Here is a 22,373-nt window from a genome sequence, read left to right on the forward strand (position 1 = left end):
CCCCCTCCCCCTCCCCCTCTCTCTCTCAGTAATAACAGGCTACATTTTGTCTTAAAACTGAAGACATGCGCGCTAACCAGAGGAGGAGGGGACTCACCGAGGGTCTGCTCCTCAGGTTGTGTGTAGACTCCCTGATCGTTTTTTAATTATGTTGCGGAACTTTCTAACGGTCAGCTCTTGTTAAGAAGCAGGAAATCTGAATGTTGGGGTTTTTTTCTCCACCCTCTAACACTGAGCCTAAAGGGACAACTCAACACTTTTCGGAGTTTCTCGTCATCTCTGTACTTACATCGGTGCACGTAGAAGATTTTTTAGGATAATCGATCCTTTCCACCGCCACCCTGAAGTTCATCGTTATTATCCTGGCCGCCGGGATGGTGGCCTTCATCGGGGCAGTTATCTGCATCATCGCAGCGGTTCACACCGGATCCTCCAAGGCTGCCGCGGCACAACAGCAACCAGCAACCGACAACCACTCGCTGTATCCGGACGCGGTGGCGCAAACACCCGCGGTCGGCGGCTCCGTGGCCAGGGCCGGGTCTCTGGGAGCTCTCCATGGTTCTGAAACACCAGATTTAGCGTCAAAATTTAACATCGGACTCGGTGGACTGGACGGGGTCACGGGACTCACCGGACACGATCCCACGGTCAGCAGGCTCATCTGCACGCCGATACCCGCCGGGGAATGCAACCCTAAAAACTTTCGACAACAATCTGACGACCAATCGCTGTACGCCGGGGAGGACTGGGGTTATCTCCGCACCACGGCAGAGGAGCTCCGACAGACTGTTCTGCAACAGAAAGACCAGATTTTAAGCGATCAGCGAACCATCAGAGAGCTGACAGGGAAACTGTCCGAGAGTGAGGAGGGGCTGCGCTTCGGGGCTGTGGGGTGGTCACGGCACGGCTGAGGAGACGCACCTGGAGCGGATGATGGTGCGGGACAGCCCGGCGTCGGCGCCCGACAGTGGCCACTACCTAACCGCCAGGGCTGTGGATGAACTGGAGCAGGCTATCACTCAGCTCAAAGACCGCATAGAAAAACTGGAGGTAAGGAGAGTGTCAAGTCAAAAAAAAAAAAAAAAATCTACACAGAACACAGATCCAATTATTCCCCAAGGATCCACTAGATGGTAGAATAAAGGATCTCCATCACGGAGGTTCATTTTGCTTCAAATGCCATCACTAGAGTTGACACCTGTGGCTATATTTGTTATTCTGCTGGGTCTCCATATTTCAGCTAAACTCAATAGATTTTAACCTTCATCGTTTTACAATGTTGCACAAGAATAAAAGCATGTTTGATTTAATGGTGTTAAATCAAAATAGGTAACTGATGTGGAAAAAATTGCAATGCACATTTGAATTTCAGCACGATCGAGATTATTAGTGTCTTGCACTGCACGGCTGCCTCAGTCAGTTCGAGAGATTCACTTTTTAAAATAATGTGAGACAGATGAGGAATAAGGCATAGATAGGGGGAGGGGAATCAGGATAGGATACATGAGGATAAAGATGGGCGGGTTGGGGGGGTCGGCAGGAGGGGGGGGTGAAGAGAGTAAAGCAGAGAGTAACATGAATCCGGCTCCCATCTGACCAGAAATGGATGATTTATAACCTCGTTTCTGTCCAAAGAAAACCCATAAATAATTTATGAGGTGCCTATATTTGTGCGGAGCATGAGCTGGATGTGTTTCTCTGCAGGAGAGTGATGCTCACTCTGTGGGGTTTTTATTTAGGACATGTGTGCACGGGGCTGCCTTCCTTCAGTATAATGCACCACATTGTTGTGTGTCGCCACAGTCGGAAGAAGAGCTCGGTTAAACTCCCAGGATGTTTTGTCTTTTTTCCCCCCTCTTTTCACTGCCTGTATTTTCATTCCAATCACATTTCAGTGTTGGTGAGATACTCGTCCTACTTCAGGAGCTCACTCTGGTGTCAGATCAAATAACCGCAAGAATATTCACGTTGCTTGATTGCTGCTCACACAGTCTTTTTTTGAGCAACCATCATTGGAACATAATTCCATTTGAAAGCAAATTCAAACTGATCCCATCATTGTTTGAATCCTCCTTCATGTTAAACAAACAGCAGTAAACATTTGATGAAATGCCAAAATACGTGAACGTGCACCCGGTGGTTATCCACTGTATTGCTCTCCACCTCTATACATCAGCTGAAGAGGCTGTAGATGTTCCTGTAACATCTGGGTGGTTCCAATTATATCGGCTCACTGACAGTAAGCTGGCAGTAATGTCGGGCTGATCCCGGTGTGTGGTGACCCACTGCACTAAGCTCGGTGCAGGCTGAGAACTAAATCCTAAAGACTCGTTCTTTTTTCCTAATGTTATTTGAATTGTCGTTTTCTTGTCGACTTCATTAAATCCTGTGAGATAAACTGATACATCTGAAATTCCAGACTGCTTAATTACTGCAGCATAATTTGTTTGACTCAGCATCTTACAGGACTTTAAGGTCACTACGAGTATGAATTTAGAAATAAAAAAGGTCGTACATAGTTAATGACTTACAGATATGTGAGGCAAAGAGACAGTTTTGCTAAAAATTGACACAATTTTAAACTAATCGACTCATTTCATAACCGTACCATACCCTTATAACCAACATAGTAATAGAGATTAAAATGCAGTAGGTTAGGTTGATAAAGGACAGAGATAAAAAAATTTATATACATGCTAGCTGTAGATTATGATGACACAGTGAATGAGTGTGAGAAACAAGACGGATAGTGAGTCAGGAAATGCCTGGGAATATCACAGGAGTAATAAGTGTCAGGGATGATGTATGGCAGAAGACGAGCAGCAAGAGACGAAGACAAGGTTTACAAGATGCTTGTGAGACATGCTATGATGTTTGATTTGGAGACAGGAGCGTCCCGATAAGGAGTGACCTAAATGGACTGTATGTGGAATGAGCTTCTTTTTTTTCCAGTATATTTGACAATGAGATTTGGTAAAGGAGCAGTGAGGCAGGTGGAAGGAAGGAAGATGATTAATGGATGTAGTGGACGAGGACATGAAGATAATTGGAGTTAGAGAAGAGGAGAAAGGGAAGAGGGTGAGAAGGGGGCTTATGATCCCCTGTGCTGACCCCTCAAGGGATCAGCTGTAAGAAGGAGCGGTAGAAGAAGAATTGTTTATGAAATTAAAAATGGCTCTGCGCCGTAACGGAAATTAGTGATAAAACAGCAGAAAAGTCTTCATTTAAACAAAAACAAAAACAAACAATCCATAAGTGATCAACATTTCACCAGATATTTTCACATCTCCACAGCAGCCGTTGCACAACGATAATGATGACATAGTTCTTTAGGTTAAGAGATTTCAATTGTTCTTAGAGACACACAAATGCAAAAGACGTTATTAAATTGGAAAAAGGTCAGTGGAGGAAATAAACATGATCTATTTTTTCCCTGAAATATAATTCCACAAAAGCAAACCTTTCTTTGAGCTCAACACATTACATCATAGTAAGACTATATCAAATTGCCACTAGATATAGCACCAGGGTTGACGCAACGTTTTAGAGAAATTATTTATTAATGGAATCCAGGGAATCTTTCCCTCTTTTACTATTTTCCCAGTGTGAAGCAGTGTTTATTTAATGTCCTCCTTCTCTGCAGTCAGACATTGGCCCGTTTCCCCACAACCAGACAAAGGGAAGCACCACATCACTACTGGGGGAGAGTGGGATTTCTGACAGCCCAGAAAGGCTGGCTGACCACGGTCACAAAAGTGGCGCTGACAACCCCTGGAGAATGGAAGACTTAGAGGGGGAGTTGGAGAGGAAGTTAGAGCTGCTGGAGAAGGAGAGAAAAGCCCTCAGGCTGGAAACGGAGAAGCACAAAGAGAAAATCGACCATGGCATCAGTAAACTGCAGAATCGGATCTCAGGACTGGAGAACGGTAATTTATCACTACAAGAAATTGCCAACAAAGTTTGTCCTTTTAAATGCTAGAAAAAAATATATATATACTGCATCTATGGAAACCCCTGCTCTAATTTGTCAGGAATCACTCAGATCTTCAGATAAATAAATATATATATATATATATACTGCATCTATGGAATTAAATAAGAATTGATTGAATTGAAATCTGCTTTGAACGAAGGTCCACTTTATCTTTTTTTTTTTTTTTTTTGTTTCTCCCCACAGGCATGTCTCAGCATTTGTTCCCAGAAGGCTACAGGCTCTCCTTCCCCACAAGAACAAACTACATGTACGCTGTTATGAAACACTCTGTCCCAAAGCTGCGGGCTTTCACCGTCTGTCTGTGGCTGCGGTCCACAGACGTTGGCATCGGGACGCCACTGTCCTACGCTGTTCCTGAGCAGGCCAATGAAGTGGTGCTGATGCAAGGCATGCACACACCTGCTGAGCTGCTCGTTAACGACAAGGTATGGAGACGGGACTGTGTTTTACCCACACATGTGGCGCTGGTGCTAAAGCGGGAGCTCCTGGATTGAATGGCAACACAGCATATACTGAAAGTGTCAAAACCTGTCCTCTGGTATTTTAGCCTGACATCATACACCATGGTGTAAAACCCTAAGTGACCTTTCTGCCCTCTGTGTTCCTAGGTGGCACAATTACCTCTGAATCTGTCCAGAGGGAGCTGGCAGCACATCTGTGTGAGCTGGAACCATAAGGGAGGAGCATGGCAGGCCTATCAGGGTGGGAAGCTGAGGGGCGAGGGCCATGCTTTAGCAACTGGACACCACGTCAGACCTGGAGGAGTGCTCGTGCTTGGACAGGAACAGGTAGGTGCCTGGATAACTCAGCAAAAGGCTTCAAACGTTCAGGCTCTGTCTGACCTTCAGATAACGTTCTGATGCCTTCACTCCTCAGGATTCCCTAGGTGGGGGCTTTGACTCATCCCAAGCCATGGTGGGAGAGTTGTCTCAGGTGGGACTTTGGGACCGGGTCCTGTCCTCTAACCAGGTGGCCAGTCTGTCTCGCTGCAGTAAAATCACCCAAGGCTCCGTTTTCACCTGGACAGAGAATGGAGTCGGTGTTTTTGGAGGAGCCACCAAGGAACCGGGGGAGCCATGTAGTAAACACAGCAGGAGTTCACAGTGACAGGGAGAGGAGGTGAAAAAAGGGCATGGATGTGTTGCTGTCAAATGTATTCTTTAAAATTGAGGATCAAACTGATGAGTGGAAGAAAATGTTGGCAGATTAAGGCTAGTTTGAATTAGGTCGTCATTGGTGAGAAAACAACTACAGCCAAGCCAGACTGAGCACAAGATATATGAAATATTATATATATATATTTATATACATATATAAATATAAAATAATAAAATATAATATAATTGCCCACTGCCCATAATAAGCATTTCTAATATTGCTCTCGTAGATCACACATATGGAAAATGTTTGTTAGCTGCGACCAGTAAAATGGCTAAACATGTCCCGTAATCTACCAACCATGGTCTTTATGACCAATTGATTAATGATTAATTAAAAATACAGAACGGAGGAAATACAAGAAATTACCATGACATAAAGACAATTCCATCCTGTATTAACATGCCAAAAGTTTCAATTCATCGTGTTCTTTACGACTCCATCGGCTGAAAACCAACGGCCACTCTACGTTGTATTAAACCGGTTGACTCAGGTCAAACTGAAGTAAATGTAGGGGCGGGGGCAGCTTAAGAGTTAGGAGTCAAGGTAAGGTGATGAAAAATGTTGGAGAACGTGGAGGGAATATCAAGTAGCTGCGGGTGTCGGCAGGAGTGAGATGATGAAAGACTAAAGAAAGAAAGAGGCAGAGCAGAGAAAAGACAGATGGATCAGGTGCCGGTTCAAAGTCAGGCTACACTTTTTTTTCTCTTCGTTTTCACCGCATGATGTATTTATATAGTTTTAGTGTCGCCACGGCAACGTGATGCTCCTGCGTGTCACACAAGAGAACAGTGCCTCCTAAATCTGCATCCAAGGAGTGATGATTTGAAAGAGTGAAGAATCGTCTGTTCCCCCGATGATTTATTGAACGACGACTCCTTCCCTAAGGAAAGGACGCCCTCTGGTAGATGTTTTTGTCTTCTTTCAAGGTTTCTAATGCATTCGTAATAAATCTTTGAGCCCACGTTATCATTCTGTACACATTTCAAGGATAGAAAAAAAGTTTAGCTAAAACTTTGGGACACATTTCAAGGATAGAAAAAAAGTTTGGATAAAACTTTGGGTGAAGCCTGGAGTATCATTGAATTTGCTTTCTTGGAAAAAAACAAAACAAAATGTAATATTTTGAATCTACATTATTTTAATATTTGAACCACGGTCCTTTGCATCTACACACAAATTACTTCAGTGCAATAAAACAAGACGTATGTTTGGAAGAAGCTTTTACACATCAGTGCTTTAAAAAAAAACATTTTTGCTCCCAGACTTTTTCTGCAGCTCTGTGGAAAGGACTATTTTCAGATTTCTCCCTCCCACACCAACACACTGCTTCAAACTTCCAATGAACTTTATCTCATTTTTATTTTCACATTTTACTGCCATTCTGTTGCTTTTATCATTAAACAGGCAGCGGAGGGCCCCCCCCCCCCACAGATACCCCCCTCAAGCTTCAAACAAATCTCCCCAAAAAATTAACACCAGTTTGCGATGCATTTAAATACTCCTTAGTGGAAAGTGCCTGTCAGGGTGATCGTACCCATGTAGATAAATGTATTATCCTGATTGTTATCTGACACTGAGAGGTGACTCACGAATGCTACAATTAAAGTGTGAAACGCTACCATGGTTGCTTCATGCGTGTGTGTGTGTGTGTGTGTGTGCTGCCAAACTGATGTTAAATCAGGTCAAGTGATTCTGCTCTGCTTTGTTGATGCCGCTCCATCTGCAGTGTTATGGTTATTATTATGCTTGGCATCTGTTTAGGTCATGTTGAAAAAGCATTTTGGAGCTTTGTAATAGGTGTGAAATGAAATGGAAGAAATTTGCCTTTCTGACTCTGCGACGATTGTCTTTTTCTCGCCTAATTCTTCTTGATTTACAGTACGTTATATGTGTGTGTGTTTTTTTTAATACTGTTTGTATACCTAGTATATGCTGTATGTCTGTGTCCCGTGTGGTGTTGTACTGTTCTGGACATGTACCCAGTAAAAACCTCAAACCTTTATTAAAGTCATCATTTTTGAATGTAAATCCTTTTGTCGATTGGGTTTTTTTGTTGTTGTTGTTGTTGTTGTTTTAACACAACACTAAAACCGAACAATCCTGGAGCTCTTTAAATCACAGCCATACAGGAACGTTTGTGTTAACATTTGTTATGGATGTAACAGAAGGAGCTGTAAAAACCCAATTCCTCCCACAGTCATTGTCCTCTCTCGTCTCATTAACAAACCAGGAAAAAAAAAAGATATTGTTTTTGCTTAAAAAACAAAACGCACAACATGCTGTTTATTATTCTCCAAGTCATCCTCTCTGTTTTTCTTGCCCGATGATAATTAAATTAGAAACTTCAAACACAAAGCCAGGAGGATTCCACCTGAGGTGATGCAGGTGCACAATCTTATAGGAGTAACAAGAGAAGAGGAGCCTCTGGGAGCAGCAGCGAGTCATGGTTTTTTTTTTGTGTGACTCAGCTTATTATCCATAAGAGAGCAAACATGTTTTTATATTAAAAGCGAAGGTGAAAAGAGTTCAGGGGCTTTAAATCTTACAACACACAGTAGACGGTCTGATGAAAACGCAGTGTCTGTAACAGCGTAGCTCACTCTCTGTCTGTCTAATACAGACACAGATACAGACCAGTGGTTTATCAACTGGATTTTACTTTGGTATTTTCTGCAGATTCTGGAGTTATGGACAAAGTCGATATTACATTCCAGACAGGAGCACAGTCTGAGGTCAGAGCCCCGAAACACACAGATGCTCAGGGTCGGCCAGTGGAGCGGCCAACAATTTCAAAAGGCCACCTCTGAACCACCCTTGTAGGTGCCATCGGGACAGAGGTCAACAGGTCACCAGATGACTGCAAGACAAACACGAACAACACTATTGGGCTGAATATAAAGCATTTAAACAAATGGGAATGGACTCTGGGAAGATGGGAAAATGTTGTTGGAGTGGCTGTAAATAAAATGTTGACAAGAAATTATGACAGATTATAATAAGGACAAATCACCATAAGTCTATAAGCATGCTCCCCTTTAAATCACTTTGAACAGTAGTGTGGACACCCCATAATCTAATGAAGAGGTTTAAACCCAAAGATGAGGAGTTATGTTTGACCTTCAAGTAAAAAATATAAAAAATAAAAAAAGAATGACGACGTTTTCAAAGTGTATTGAAGTGAATCTATCCAGGCTCAGGGAGTGAACTCGTGTCTCCACGATGACACTTTAAAAATAGAAACATTTAATTTTCACTTTGCTTTCTCTCCACCTCCTCTGAGTCACATCTATTCTCACTCCTCTCACTTTCTCACTTCTCTCCTCCATCCTCCTCTGCTCTTTGTCAAATGTCACCGTTCCTCCAGCCAGGACGCCCTCAGCACGCCTGCTCCCAACAACACAAAGACACCGACTGTGACGACTTTAGGGTCTCTGCCACATATTGAACAATATGATGTGTGGGAATCAATGCTAACAAAATTAAGATTTGTCAGCAAAAAAAACAAAAACGTCCACAGGGCCCTCCTTCTGTAGATAGGACTCTGGTTAAGTATGAGACAAACGTAGACAAAGACAAATTATTAGCAGTATATATTAAGTGAAATGGAATAGTTTTCCACAACAAAATAGTGATCTCTATTTTTGCCGCAGCACAGTGGTTGGAAGTCCCTGCTCTCCTATTGAAAATAAGTGGAAATTGCTGAGTAATAATTCGACACCTCAGGCGTATCCAGCTGTTTGACACCTCGATGCTACTCTGAGAAAAGGGTTCTGGAACATTCTTACTTCAGCCTCACATCAGCTATAAAAAAAAAAAAGTTTTAATCAGCTTCTGGTGTAGCATTGGGCACTAACTTCACTGTCGAGACTTTCACCGCGGCACCAAAGTGATCGATAAATGCACTAAAAACAAATCGACCACAGTTTATGTCCCTGTTTACTTCAAACAGAATCTGCAGTTTTTGCATGTTTTGGTGCAAAATGAAAATGAAGGTCCAGAATTTACCTCTGTGTGAGAAAAGAGGAGGAAAACAAAGGTGCCTAGTGGTGACGACAGTGATGGAAACACTGGGTTTAACCTTTGACCTTTCCGTTCCTGTAAAGACTTCACATCGAATACTTCATCCACAATACCAGGATGGTATATAAATCCACTTCCTGTTGGATTATTGACTAATCCACACAATGCTCCATTTAGGAAATATGCACATTCCATATAATCCTGTGGATGGATCTGAAGAGTTCATGTGAAGAACCGACGGATCGGTTCAAAATGCACAATGTTGGAAATCACATCAGTTTAATTTACTTTACATTAGCTCTGTGTGTGTGTGTGTGTGTTAATTCTTCCACCTCTACTACAGTATGTTCACAACGTTTATGTTATTTTTTTTGTTTTTTTTTTTAACAATAAAAGGCACAGAACCTAAAAACACATTTATTTTTTTTACCGTTCTCTGGCTCTCTGGGGCGTCTGCTGGACCTCACTGTGGAAACTATTCAATTACAGCTGCCACTACGTATTGATCGCACTTCCTCATTACAAATCAGGTCATATATTTGTAGACGAAAGAGTCATTTATGGCCATCTGGTTAGAAATTGAAACTCTCACTCGATACGTGAGCTGGCTTATGAAGAGTTAGTCACAGCGACAGACAAGGTTGTTTACCACATGGTACAGGATCCTGTGCCACTGTTAAATCCACTGTGCCCTGCCATATAACTCTGAATAATTATTGCAAATGAAAATGCTAATGGCTAAGGCTTGAAAATGCCAACCGTAGAGGAATCAGTTCAAGAAAAGCTCCGGGGTACAGCGTTGATATTTAGTGAGAAGCAGTGTTGAAAACATTAACATGAGTTTTTCTTTTTTGCTGTCATTACAAAATACAGCTTTATTTTAAATTCCACAAATCCCCTGGCTCATCATTTTCCTCTCCAACAAGAGTAGGTAATCCACCTACTCAGCGTGCACATGGTTCAGTACCAGAATCTTTACCACGCACACGCACACACACACACACCCACACATCCACAAAAACAATCCAAAATGCCTGCAGAGGCACCATCTGTCCAGGAACAAGCTTTGCTCGTCCTCCGTCTCCGTCACCCACTTGGCATCACACCCACCCTCACCCACTCCACAGTATCAGTGCTAATGCGATCCCGATTGCTGTAGGTGACCTTGTGTTACACGATGAGTAAATCACGGCTGTAAAAGTGGAATGAGCTGCTCTGTTTGCCTCCGAGTGTGTGCTGTGTGAACCGTTCCTCCCCACAGCGGGGACTGTTTTCATCAGCTGCTGTAAGAGTGCATTTAGCCTCTTTCATTTGAGTTGCTGCTCCCCGGGGCCTTGTTCTACTTTGACTCAGCCACTTCTCACCTGCTGATGTGAGATGTGTGTGTTATTCAAGTCAGACGGTAAGTTTGAACCTCGCCCAACAATGACATCTTTCACACATTTAATTGCTTTCTTGTTCACGTGGGCAAGGCTCTGTTTTTATATAAAGTGCCAGACTGTGATCTATTCTATTTGTTGAACTGAAGACTCCATATAATACTGTGTTAAGATCTAACATCATTATTTGATGGTTATTTTGGAATCCAGTCGCTGGCCGGATTGGACGGCTCGGTGGGCCAGGTTGGACCCGCAGGCCGCAATTTGAAAATCACTGATCTGGGACATGAGGAGATGATTAGAGGGTAGAATAATAATGAAATCAGGGTTTAAAATCAACTCTGATGATTTTTTCCATCACCAATCTTCGTTTGAGTAAATTAAATATCACTAGTCGTTAAAATAGTTTTATTAGTATTATTTATTAGTAGTAATAGTACTGTAGTCAGGTATAGTGTATAGTATTTGAGAAATGTTTATGTGCAGAAAAGAATTGTAACGATCATTTGTAGGAATACTGCTGCAATACTACTAGTTGTTGTTATCATAAAATGGGCAGTGGTAGTAGTAGTATTAGTAGTAAAACATGATTAAAAAAAAGAGTAAAAAAAGAGTTTTATGATACATGAAGTATGTCATATGTGTAATGCACACAATATACGAAACAGTAAAAGTAGAGAAATTAACACGTCGTGGTAGGAGGGTATGGGCACGTCTAATAGTCGTAGTACTTTAGCAGTAACCTCTACTTGACTCCACTTTGTAACTCTGCTCCTAAAGTGATATCTCACAGAGAAGTCTAGTTGGATTTAGAAGTTTGACAGCAGAGCATGGGGATTGTTTTTCAGCCTCTTTCTCTACGATTACACAAGATCTCACCTCCTCTGAGCCCCCGAGTCTCTCTTCCTCCCCTGTTCATTTGTATAATGTGTGGTGGGGTGAGCAGGTGCACGATACTTCCACAAGAATGACTATTGTTTCACAGAAGGCTTCGGCCTTGCTGGACTGACAGCTATTGTACTTAAGTGCACACTTAAACCTGTGCACCTGCTATTGTGGAACCCAATTCACCAAGGTGATTTCTCTCCCGGCAGAAATCTTTCATTTCTGTTGTTGTTATCTTTTTTTGTCCAACCTTGTCTGTGCCTCATACATAACAGAGTAACAGGAAAATAAATGGCAAATTATATTCTTGTGTGGAGACAAACGAGTATCAGAAGATAAGAGTGGGAGTGGGAGAATGAGATGAAAGTGTGAGAGAAGGAGGGTGAGAAAGGAGGAGCGTGAAAAAAAACATGACGAAAAATAAACTAAAGATGAAGAAAATGTAGAAAAAAGAGTGCGAAAAAACTCAAGCACAAATAAATAAATTAATTGAAGGTTGAAAGAGACGTTCTTGATGTAAGGCAAGTCATTAACCACTTGTGTTATTTTTGTATTTAATAATATTTTGAATGATAAACTGTATTACAGTGTTTTTGTGTTTTTTGATTATTGATGTACAGCTTCTAATATATTGGCAAAGTTTTTCTTAACAGGAGAGAAATGTAGATTTTAAAAAAAAATCTCTGCCTCTCTTTCCTCCTCTTCCTTCCTTCCTTCGTTTTTCCCTGCCTTTTTTCCTCCTTCCCTGATTTTCCCATTGGCATGCAGCACAGATCCAAAGGTCTGTATCTGCAGCTCCATGACAGATTGCCTCATGTGGAGAAAACCACGATTAGATTATCCCACAAGCCTTCGTCTAGAAAATGGACAAAGTATAAAGTATACGAGAGGAGGACGAAGAGGAGGGGGAGAAATGAGAGGTTATGAAAGATGAACTGAGCGAAGAAACGAGGACCGTGGGTGACAATTACAGAATTACCCTGCTGGAAATAAAAGAGGAGCAGAATGCGGACAAGGATGATTGTAATTTGCCACTTAGCTGGAGTGTGTGGGCGAACGCAGGAGCAAACATGTCGCTACATGTGCCGCTGCTTTGATTCCGTTTGCTTTTACACATGAATTCCCTCCTGTTGGTCTCACCCTGCGTCGTCATCCATCAAAGTCTCCACCTTTACTCCTCTCTAGTTGTGTTTCATCTTCTGTTCCGCATTTGCATTTGTACTTCGTTCTCCTAATTTGTACCAATTGCGTAAAGTATTTATCCATCCATCTCTCTCTATCGCTCTCTCTCTCTCTCTCTCTCTATGTCTTTCTTCTCCCACGTCCTTCCTCAAGTCCCAACACTACCCACACCACCCATGAAATATTCATGCTCCAGTGCTTTCAAAGACTTCAAGGCCTCGGGGCTTATACACAGAGAGAAAAACCAGAGGAACGGGGGACCAGGCAGAGAAGAGAGACGAGGTGAACAAAGAAAAAGACAAAACCACGCAGATCAGATGTGACAAGTGAGGAAAAAGGCAGATGCAGCTGAAGGATGAGTGAAACACAAAGGAGACGATCGATTACCTCAAAACACCAGGACGTGACTCCATGATGAAATACTACTGATGCACATAAACCAACAGACACGAGCGGGTAAATACGTCCCCCAGTAGGGTCTTTAAACAGAAGATACAGGGGAAAGAAACGAGCGGGTAAATACGTCCCCCAGTAGAAGATACAGGGAAAAGACATTTCATGTCTGGACACCAAAATGCCAGGAAAGACTCAATACCTCATGACTTGTGTAGTCTATCAGGGACAAGGAACTAGATGAACAGTACCGGGGGTATTTTCCAGTACCACATTAACGTCTGCTCGAGAGGTAGAGTAATGAAGAGAAGTCAATCTTTTGCAGTGATGAACTCACAAATCCAGCACTGATGATACACAAAGCTGGGACTAGGCCTCCAAAAACATGACAGTGGTCCAGACCATTCTACAGAAATTGGTTCTAATATTTTCAATGCAATAAAAACTGAAAAAAAGGAGCCCTTTTTTTTTTTTACCACTGCCTGATGTCTCATCTTTTGTCTTATTATGTACTTGCACTGTTTGGGTATCGAGATAGAGTTTCAAAGGAGCATCTACCAAAGGTTTGGTGCTGGTTAAACTCACAAACTAACCACGTTGATTAGTGCAAAAAAGAGTGGAAAAGTGAAGTGAAAAGAAAGCAGCAAAAGGGGATGAGAGAGTGCAAGTAGTTCACTGTCCAATCAGGACGCTCCGCTCCCTGTTTTTACGCCCATGTGAAAGTGATTTGGTCAAACTTCACGTATGCGTTCAGCAGCACAGACCACATCTCATATATACTGCAGTGAAAACCGCTGTATACAACACTGTGGTATATGTACGTGTACTCCACACAAACACACACAACTACACACTCAGTATTCAGAGGCATGTTATCATGCCCTGCTCCAGTTGGCCCGGTGTTGCTCATTTGCCCCGGTAATGTGCCAGATATAATTTGAAATTCACTTTGTCTCATTATCATGCGTTTGCACAACAGATTTGCCTTCCACCTGTCTGCAGGACAAAGCACACACACACACACACACACACTCCAATTAGGAGCCAAATTCTGGGTTGTTTCCAAGCAACATAGATTAGGCTGTGACTGATTCAAGGGAAGTGGAGCTTCAAAGCTCTGAAGAATGTTTTCCTCCGTCTGTGTGCTAAAGATGAGAGATAGCAAATGATGAGCAACGGATTAGAAGATAATGTGATAGAGAGAGGAGAGACAGTACAGTATGTGGAGGGATAATGACTTCTTTGATCAGCGCAACAGTGATGACCTGCCTCAAGCAGTGGGTTGAACCTGCCGTGACCTCCGATGGGGAAACGGCAGGATTTCACGACATATTACATTACATAACACTAGGCCTGAGTACTATTCTTCACAATGAGCTGCGTTTATGGACCTGCATAATGTGAAAGTGTGTTCTCCACTCGAATTCCCAGTGAAAATTTAACCCTTCGTGCATCAGAAACACACATATATGTATATATGTATGAGTGAATATATATATATACGCAGTATATATATATGCTGTATATATATACACATCTATATATATTTATACATATATGTATATATGCATATATACGTGTATATATATACACAGATATATGTACAGTATATATCTATGTCTATAGCAATGTATTGTTTATATATATATATGCTATATATATATATATACACATACATAACCATATATATATACATACATAGTGATATTTCTGTGAAAGCTGGGGGAGGAACCACCTGCGGTAATACACACGTCCCCAAAGGGAGAATAATCCTCAAACAGTATATTCATCACACAAATCCTTGTCCCTGTTTTTTCTTTTTTTTTTACGTGATAACACTTAGACGTCGTGCTGCAAAAAAATACTCCCTACTGCTGTGGAAAATAGTTCCTGACAAAAGCACAGTTTGCTGGGGATTCTTGGCTCCCTTTACATAAACAAACAGCATTTTCAGGCATTTGCTTTCATTCTCTTTAGCCTTTATAAATACCAAACCAACACATTACAAGGTTAAAAGCCACAGGCAGCAGAAAAAAAAGACTGGTTTGAACTTTTTTCTTTTCACTGTAAGACAAAGACAAACACCTAATTTTAGGTCAATAGCTTTAAGGCTCAGTACTATTCCTGTCACATCTCTGTTTTTCACTGCACTTTATCCTATTAGTCACCAAATCTATGTTCACTAAATAACACATACAATATCATAATTTAATATGGAGAAACGGTTAATAATATTTTTCATAGTAGCAATTTTAGTTTAACATAGTATAGAGTTTAACATATATTAGTATAGCATATATATATATATATCCATATATTAGCATAGCATATATAGCATCAAAACATACTGCATGTAATACCACAGCATTATGTATATCAACGCACACTGAATGTACTACCACAGCATACAAACTACTACAGAATGGTTAGCACTGCAACAAACAAAATACCACATCTTATACTGTATAAGCTGCAGCATTTTGCTCCAGGGTTAAAAAAAAAAAAAAGAAGCTAAATCTACTGGGAGCTGCCACATCATGAATAATACATTGAGTCTCTGAGCTAACGTAGCTAATTAATGGAAACATATTTTATAGTTGGTGAGTTAACAGTGAGGGAGATGTTCTAACGCTGAGAGGGCAGGAAACCAAGGTCACAGAGAGAGTATTTAAAAGTAAGACGCAGACAAATAATAATAAACAGTTGATGGCTAAGAAAAAAGATAAAATAAAGATAAGATAAATCTTTCAAAGATATGATTTTTTTATGTTGCTTACATTTTTTATAACATCACAGCAATACTGAATCTGGGTATTTCCTTTTTCTGCGCAAAAAGTCTGATTTATGTTTTTTTTTTTTTTATGTAGCTGAACTTTTTTTTTTTACATCTTAAGATGTGAGTGTAGTAATTAAAGTCAAATACTCCAAAAGAACAGTTTTATTAAGTATGTTCTCAAGAGGTTAAGACTCAATTTGCTCTTTAATCATAACAGAAAAACAGAACTGAGCAAAATATGAAAAAAAAAAGAGTAATGAGCGTGTGAGCACAGAGATTTAATGAACCTGGGGAAACTGACAGGTCAAACTGTAAATGTAAAACTATCAAGCCCCAGTAACAAACTAGTTTAGTGAATGTAGCTAAAAGCACGACAGGCTAGCCTTTTAGCGCCCACTCTAAGCTGTAGCTTTGTTTGATTACAGTCATGTTCTGACCGCACTTGTACAGTTAGCATCAAAGTCAAGTTTAGTTTAAACTTAGCTTGTTCCATGCTAAACCAAGCTAACTCGAATTGGCACAAAGCTAAATGCCGACAGAATCTAAATTACTTACACCAATAACATGAGCCTTTCTTTAAAAGCAAATGGCAAATTTATGTAAAAATAAGAGATAAAAATATTCCTTGAATACCAATTACTACAGCAGCAGACAGTTCAATATAAACATTTTCCTAAATGTCACACAATTATTTGGATATGAAAACCAAGTCCAAGATGCTATGTTTTAATTATGTGTATTTTTGCTATTAAAACAGTAATTTTCTGTGTCTTGTTGTCAAAACCCTGCATTGATCCAAACAGAAACCATTTGTCAGATTTCCATCGTGACTTCTTTCCGTTCAACTGTGGGTTATGCAGACACAGGTCACCACAACCTGACATTGGACTGAATGGTAACAAACAAACAAAGTGCAAACTCTCTGGCAGGAAAATTAGATTGGGGGAAAGAGACAGTAATGCCACTAAAACACTTGAGTGTGTCAGGACGAAGAGTGGAACCGGGAAAAAGGGGAGAAGAAAATCTGCTCTGGAAAAAGAAGGAAAGTAGATGTAAGTAATCCCGTCAATGTCCTTGGAGACTGGAAGAACACGAGGACTTTGGGAACGTGTTCAATAATGTATTGATTTTCTCTTCTTTCTATAGGGATTCATAGGTTATTAATGTTTGACATTTTGCACAACAGATGCACAACATTGTAATTTAGTGCACTCAAACTGCATCCACTGTTAGTTACAACATAGTGATGGAGGCATGAGTGGGTTTTTTTGGGTTAGAATTTCATGTTACTTTAAAAAATAATTAAATTTTTCTGTATGAACACACACAGATCAATCATGTTGTTTTTGTTATCATTGAAGATCTCTATCAGACCACTTGTTTCTCTGTTGTAAATATATGAGTGGAGTTGGTGGAGCTCCACAGTCTGGGCTTCAGTGACCGTCTTTGTATTGTTTGGTTCTTCCAGCATGGTGAAAAGGAGCTTCGGCCTACCGACTCGCAACATCTACCTGGGTCTGGCCTGTTTGTCCCTCACCCTCCATCTGGTGCTGGCATTTTTCTGTCTCTCTGTCCTCCAGACTGTCTGTGTTCTTCCCTCATCTTTATCCTCCTCATCATCTGTCACTGGAATTAATGCCCAGCACCATCAGCCCTTCTCCTCCCCCGCCTCCACCTCACACAAACCACCAACAAGCTCTGTCAAAGATGAAACCCACACCGTGGATCCAATCCTAACACACCTCAAAGGTAAAGATTCCTGGAACGTGACCTTTGAGAAGGAAAAGAAACTAATTGCAGTTGAAAAATTGATTCCAGAGGTGAGAGGTCCCGATGCACTGGAGGCTCTGTTCAATCACCCTCTGTACAACCTGCCACAGCCAGAGCTGCAGGAAGACGACTGGTTACTGAAGCTGAAGGAAAGTAAAGATGTGACAGATAAAGGAAGTGAGGAGGAATCGGAGGAAGAGGCCCTTGATGACAGTCAGTGGTGAGTAAAGACTCAACGAGTTCTTTGGATAGAGTTGGAGAAATTAGCTCCAGTGACCCTGGTGGTCTGGACTTGTGCTGCGCAGATAGAGCAAAATATTTTATATAGAACTAGGGAGGTTTCCAGGCAGGAGGAAAAGAATTAGACCCCAGAATCAGTAATCCCAGAATACTTTTTTTCTTTGAATAAGTTAATGAACAATAGGATCTTTATGATATTTTCCATACAATATGTTTCCTATTAGAATGCCATAAATGCATCAAATAGTTTAGTACATTTTATGAACAATAAAAAAGTATTTTAGTCGAGTAGAGTAGAATCATTTTCACATCTTGTCAAATAAAACTACAATCTGTCCACTTTAATTAAAACAGCCGTATAGAGGGATTAAGACCAAGTTACAATTTAGTCCAAAGACAGAAATATTTAAGGTGACCTGAAAAAAACCAATATGGAAGTTATTTTGCTGATTCAGATTTCTTTATTACCCATATTCTGCCTCCTCTTCAGGCAGAGTGCCAGTCAGGAGGAGGGCTACGACAGAGCCACATGGACCAGTGACACAACGACTCACCCTCCCTGGCTACGCTTTCACCTGGGCATCACTCGCTGGGAGCTGTACAACAGGAAGGACCCAACCCTGGTGCAGCTGACTCACTATCTAGCAACACAACAAATCCTTGGTGCTGGTGAGCAAATAAAAGGGGGAGGGCACGATGGGTGAGACAGGTGAGGGTGAGTGAAAGGAAAAAAGCAAAGGGCCTGTGCGATGGCCAAATGAAATGGAGGAGGGAGGGGAGAAAAGTGGAGGCTGAACAAGAACAAATCACATCTAAGCTATGTATGAATTCGGGCTTTAAGGTTGCACTTGACAAAACTGCGATATTTAGTGTACAATTAAACAGCAACAAATGCTGAATCGCAGAATCACAACCCTCCGGTTTCTGTTTTCAACTGCAATCTTTTTACAAATCCTGCCACTCCAGAACTTTGAGAAGTTTCTTCTTAACACTTCTAAAATGTAAATACAGTAGACGTGGATATAATTGAACCGAACCGGCACATTTTCACACATAATCTGATTACCCACAAATCCCTTTGGTTTCTGAGTAAGAGGCTCTTGAAAAAATGCAAAAGTACATAAAATCAAAGTAGAAGCATGTAGACTGTAAATCAATATTTTATGGGTGAGCTCACACTGGATGGACGGGATAGCAATGAGAGTGTGTTACAGCCCAAGACCACTGCAGCAAACAGTGAGTGAAAACACACACAGAGATACACAGTATCCACTGCAGATCTTAAATATTACAACACCATACCATTTTATTTCAAACACCACGTGTGTCTCAAATACACACGGGACGCTAAAAGCACAACTTAATCTGCACCGACTCTATGTTCACATACATCATGTCGACACTCAATTAGTGTTTGCTCATCTTGCATTCCCAGCTCTATTTTCCTGTATGCTGCAGCATGAATTATATATTGATATTTGTGTTGCACATTGTGAAACTGGCATCAATCCCCCGGCCACAGGCTGAATTTGCAGTAAAACTTCAACCATAATACTAATCTAGCTTATAAAAAAATATTACAGGTCTACAGTTATACTTCAAGAAAAATCATACAACCAATTCTAACACACACCACACTGTATGTGAATGAAATTATTGCATTTTTCAGTTATGTTACAAGTGATTAGTTTAATAACTTTACTTCATTTAGTTTAAGTCTGGTGAAATGGTCAATTATTTATAATGTTAAAAACCTTTATCAATTTTAAACTACTTCAGTTACTATTTAGAAATACACACAGTAAACAATGCTATTTTCAAGACGTGAGGCTTTTTTGAAGTAGGTGGTTGTTTACCCGTGTTCCCCACCATGTGGTGAAACGCACGTATTGCATAACAGTAAACAAAAACCCAAATCAGTTCCCCTGAAAAAAGGGACAAAGCCGAAAGAAAAAGAAGAAGAAGATTCTGTGTTTTTCTGGTCAGAAAATCGTCGGACTAATAACAGGGGTTTTTTGGACTCTTTCAGTTATTTTCTATTAAAAGGTTTTTCGTAATAATAAATGTTCATATCTTTTAATCTATTCTTTGACTTCCAGTTCAGAAGACAGGAGGCACTCAGCTCAAACTGATCATGTCCTTCCCAAATTATGGACAAGCTCTGCTCAAACCTATGAGGTAAGACCGAATGACAGGTTGAACCAGTGTAAACACTTACCCTAACAGTGTCTGGCATCAGTGCAGAGTCTGGTCTTCCCTCTGTGGGTTTGTTGTTGAGCAGGCAGTCCAGAGATGCAGAGACGGATGTGAATCTTTTCTACTTCTCAGACTTTGAAAGACATAATGCAGAAATCGCTGCCTTTCACCTGGACAGGTAAAAAAGAAAAGGCCTGAAAACCACAAACAGACCTTCATCAAGCTAACATCATCAAGCTAACATAGGAGCTGCTGACAGAGTAATAGTATAAGCAGTAAAATGATTAAACCGTGCATTAATTGATATTTTCTCAACCTAAAGACCGCCATTTTAATATCTGTTCCCGTGTTTTATCATGTTTTGTGATATTTTCTCAACCTAAAGACCGCCATCTGTTCCCATGTTTTATCATGTTTTGTTTTTTTTACCCATTTCAGAATCCTGGGTTTTAACAGGATCCCTCCAGTGGTCGGTCGACTCATTAATGTCACTACGGAGATCCGTGAGATTACCACTGACCACCGGCTCTCTCGGACCTTCTTTACATCCCCCGGTGTGTGGTTTTGTTTTAAAGTTTTAAAGATGTATTCATTGTGAACAACTTTCTATCATATACAACCAACCAAATGTCTCTGTCTACTTCCCTCTAGTGGGGAACGTCTGTTTCTACGGCCAGTGTGAGTATTACTGTTCAACAGAGCATCCCCTGTGTGGACGACCACATGAGCTAGAGGTTTCCCTGGCTGCCATGCTGCCTGACCTGGAACTTGCTCCGCGTAGATCATGGAGGTCCCCGTGGAGACGAGCCTACAGCCGCACCAAGCTGGCACAGTGGGCTCACCGTCTGATTGAACTGAACTTGAACTTCTCAAAACTGAACCTGACTAAACTTTTGTTTCCAGGTGGGAGAAGGACCCAGTTTACTGTGACACAGTCAAACAGACACCTCCCTACAACCAAGGCACCAGACTGGTGGATCTCATAGACATGGCTGTACTGGACTACCTCATGGGTCTGCCCAAATACTTTAAATTGTCACCTTTTTGGAGTTTCTGTATATTTTACGTATTTTGTGTCATTTTAAATGATTTTGCTGTTCCTGTCAAGGTAACATGGACAGACATCACTACGAGACCTTTGAGAAATTTGGAAATGAGACGTTTCTACTGCACCTGGATAACGGACGGGGGTGAGCGACCGTTGTATCACATCATCTGGGTTTAAACACCAGAGAGATTACTCTACTCAAGCAACATTGAGTTTTGTGTTCAGTTATAGTCTTGTTGTCACTCACCGATGATTTTTTTCTTTCTTCCAGGTTTGGGCGTCACTCACGAGACGAACCATCCATCCTCGCTCCACTGCAACAATGCTGCAGGTAAGAAGCAAACAAAAAAAACAATGGACTGATTTGACAATGTCTTCATATACTGGGTCTGTGATGCACTGATATCCGCTTGTTTTAGGTTAATAAGGTTAATAAGATCAGCAGCTGAAACGGAATTGTGTTGAGGAAACGTTTACCTCCGTGTACTACGTCAATATTTCTGCTTGACTTTGTGTCTTTTGTAGGATTCGCCGCTCAACCCTCCTCCGCCTGCGTCTGCTGTCCCGCTCTGGGTTCCGTCTCAGCGACATGATGCGGACGTCCCTGGCCCAGGACCCACTGGCAGCTGTGGCCCCTCTTCTGTCAGAACTACATCTCTCTGCTCTGGACCGGCGCCTGGCCACTGTGCTGCAGATGGTTCAGACCTGTCAGAATCAACATGATGATGTCATTTACCATGACACTGAAGGATATGATAAAGAATATGATCAACAGCCTGATTAGGGATCAATAAGAACCATAACTTGTACACTGGTTATTTTGATTTATAGCCTTCTATTAAAACCTGAGAATAAAGTTTTTTTTTTTAAGAAAAACATTATCTGGTGTCTTTTATTCAACTATATAACGTAATGAAGGGTATTAAATGCGTTCAGTTCTTCATTCATGATAGCTTTAGTCTTCAGAGTTTTATTATTTAAAACAAAGAAACCTGGAATGTAAATAAACATTGTTATAATTAATAATTTCGGTTGTTAATGTTACCCGTACACTTAAATGTGATTGATAATCATAATATTATATAATAATATATACAGTAAGTTATATATTCTATAAAACATCCGTTGTAACTAACTTTAGCTAACTTTATTAGCATTGACTGAGTTGTATCTTTAAACAAACGCTTCAGTCTGCTGATAGCTCACAAAGCTTCACAAACTATATACGGTATCTTAAACGGATTTTGTCATTACATTACTTTATAAAATAGTTACAATTACCACATAAATCCGTAAATGGACGTGGTGATATTGTTTAACTTTACAGAG

At 40.9% G+C, this 22,373-nt stretch overlaps 3 protein-coding genes across 3 annotated transcripts in view; 2 read left to right on the forward strand and 1 right to left on the reverse strand.

Moving 5' to 3' along the window:
• LOC103393265 (brain-specific angiogenesis inhibitor 1-associated protein 2-like protein 2) overlaps positions 1–426 on the reverse strand; it is a 13,162-nt gene extending 12,736 nt beyond the window's left edge. Inside the window, exon 1 of the mRNA XM_008330163.3 lies at positions 290–426. The gene's annotated coding sequence lies outside the window, so the exon portion shown is untranslated. The remainder of the gene's footprint in view (positions 1–289) is intronic.
• Positions 291–5,304, forward strand: nptxra (neuronal pentraxin receptor a). The gene is given in 6 exon segments (XM_008330165.3): positions 291–874; positions 876–1,050; positions 3,644–3,926; positions 4,178–4,419; positions 4,603–4,782; positions 4,871–5,304. Coding segments are annotated over 6 exon segments (1,611 nt in total). The 5' UTR covers positions 291–374; the 3' UTR covers positions 5,102–5,304.
• Positions 5,305–14,729: 9,425 nt separating this feature from the next.
• On the forward strand, positions 14,730–22,317 carry LOC103393268 (extracellular serine/threonine protein kinase FAM20C-like). Its single transcript, XM_008330166.3, has 10 exons — positions 14,730–17,780; positions 18,291–18,469; positions 19,900–19,978; positions 20,082–20,174; positions 20,435–20,550; positions 20,648–20,828; positions 20,900–21,009; positions 21,105–21,186; positions 21,316–21,375; positions 21,570–22,317. The coding sequence occupies exons 1-10, from the start codon at positions 17,260–17,262 to the stop codon at positions 21,826–21,828; spliced, it is 1,680 nt and encodes a 559-aa protein (XP_008328388.1). The 5' UTR covers positions 14,730–17,259; the 3' UTR covers positions 21,829–22,317.
• The last annotated feature ends 56 nt before the right edge of the window (positions 22,318–22,373 follow it).

This window comes from Cynoglossus semilaevis, chromosome 17, assembly GCF_000523025.1.
Source record: "Cynoglossus semilaevis isolate Cse_v1.0 chromosome 17, Cse_v1.0, whole genome shotgun sequence".
Taxonomy (NCBI): Eukaryota; Metazoa; Chordata; class Actinopteri; order Pleuronectiformes; family Cynoglossidae; genus Cynoglossus; species Cynoglossus semilaevis.

What these genes read in the sequence shown, in the direction of transcription:
- LOC103393268 (XM_008330166.3), top strand. Translation starts at nt 17,260, where the DNA reads ATGGTGAAAAGGAGCTTCGGCCTACCGACTCGCAACATCTACCTGGGT. An exon ending in TGTACTGGACTACCTCATGG is followed by an intron (nt 21,010 to 21,104) that starts GTCTGCCCAAAT and finishes GTTCCTGTCAAG; the next exon opens with GTAACATGGACAGACATCAC. An exon ending in CACCTGGATAACGGACGGGG is followed by an intron (nt 21,187 to 21,315) that starts GTGAGCGACCGT and finishes TCTTTCTTCCAG; the next exon opens with GTTTGGGCGTCACTCACGAG.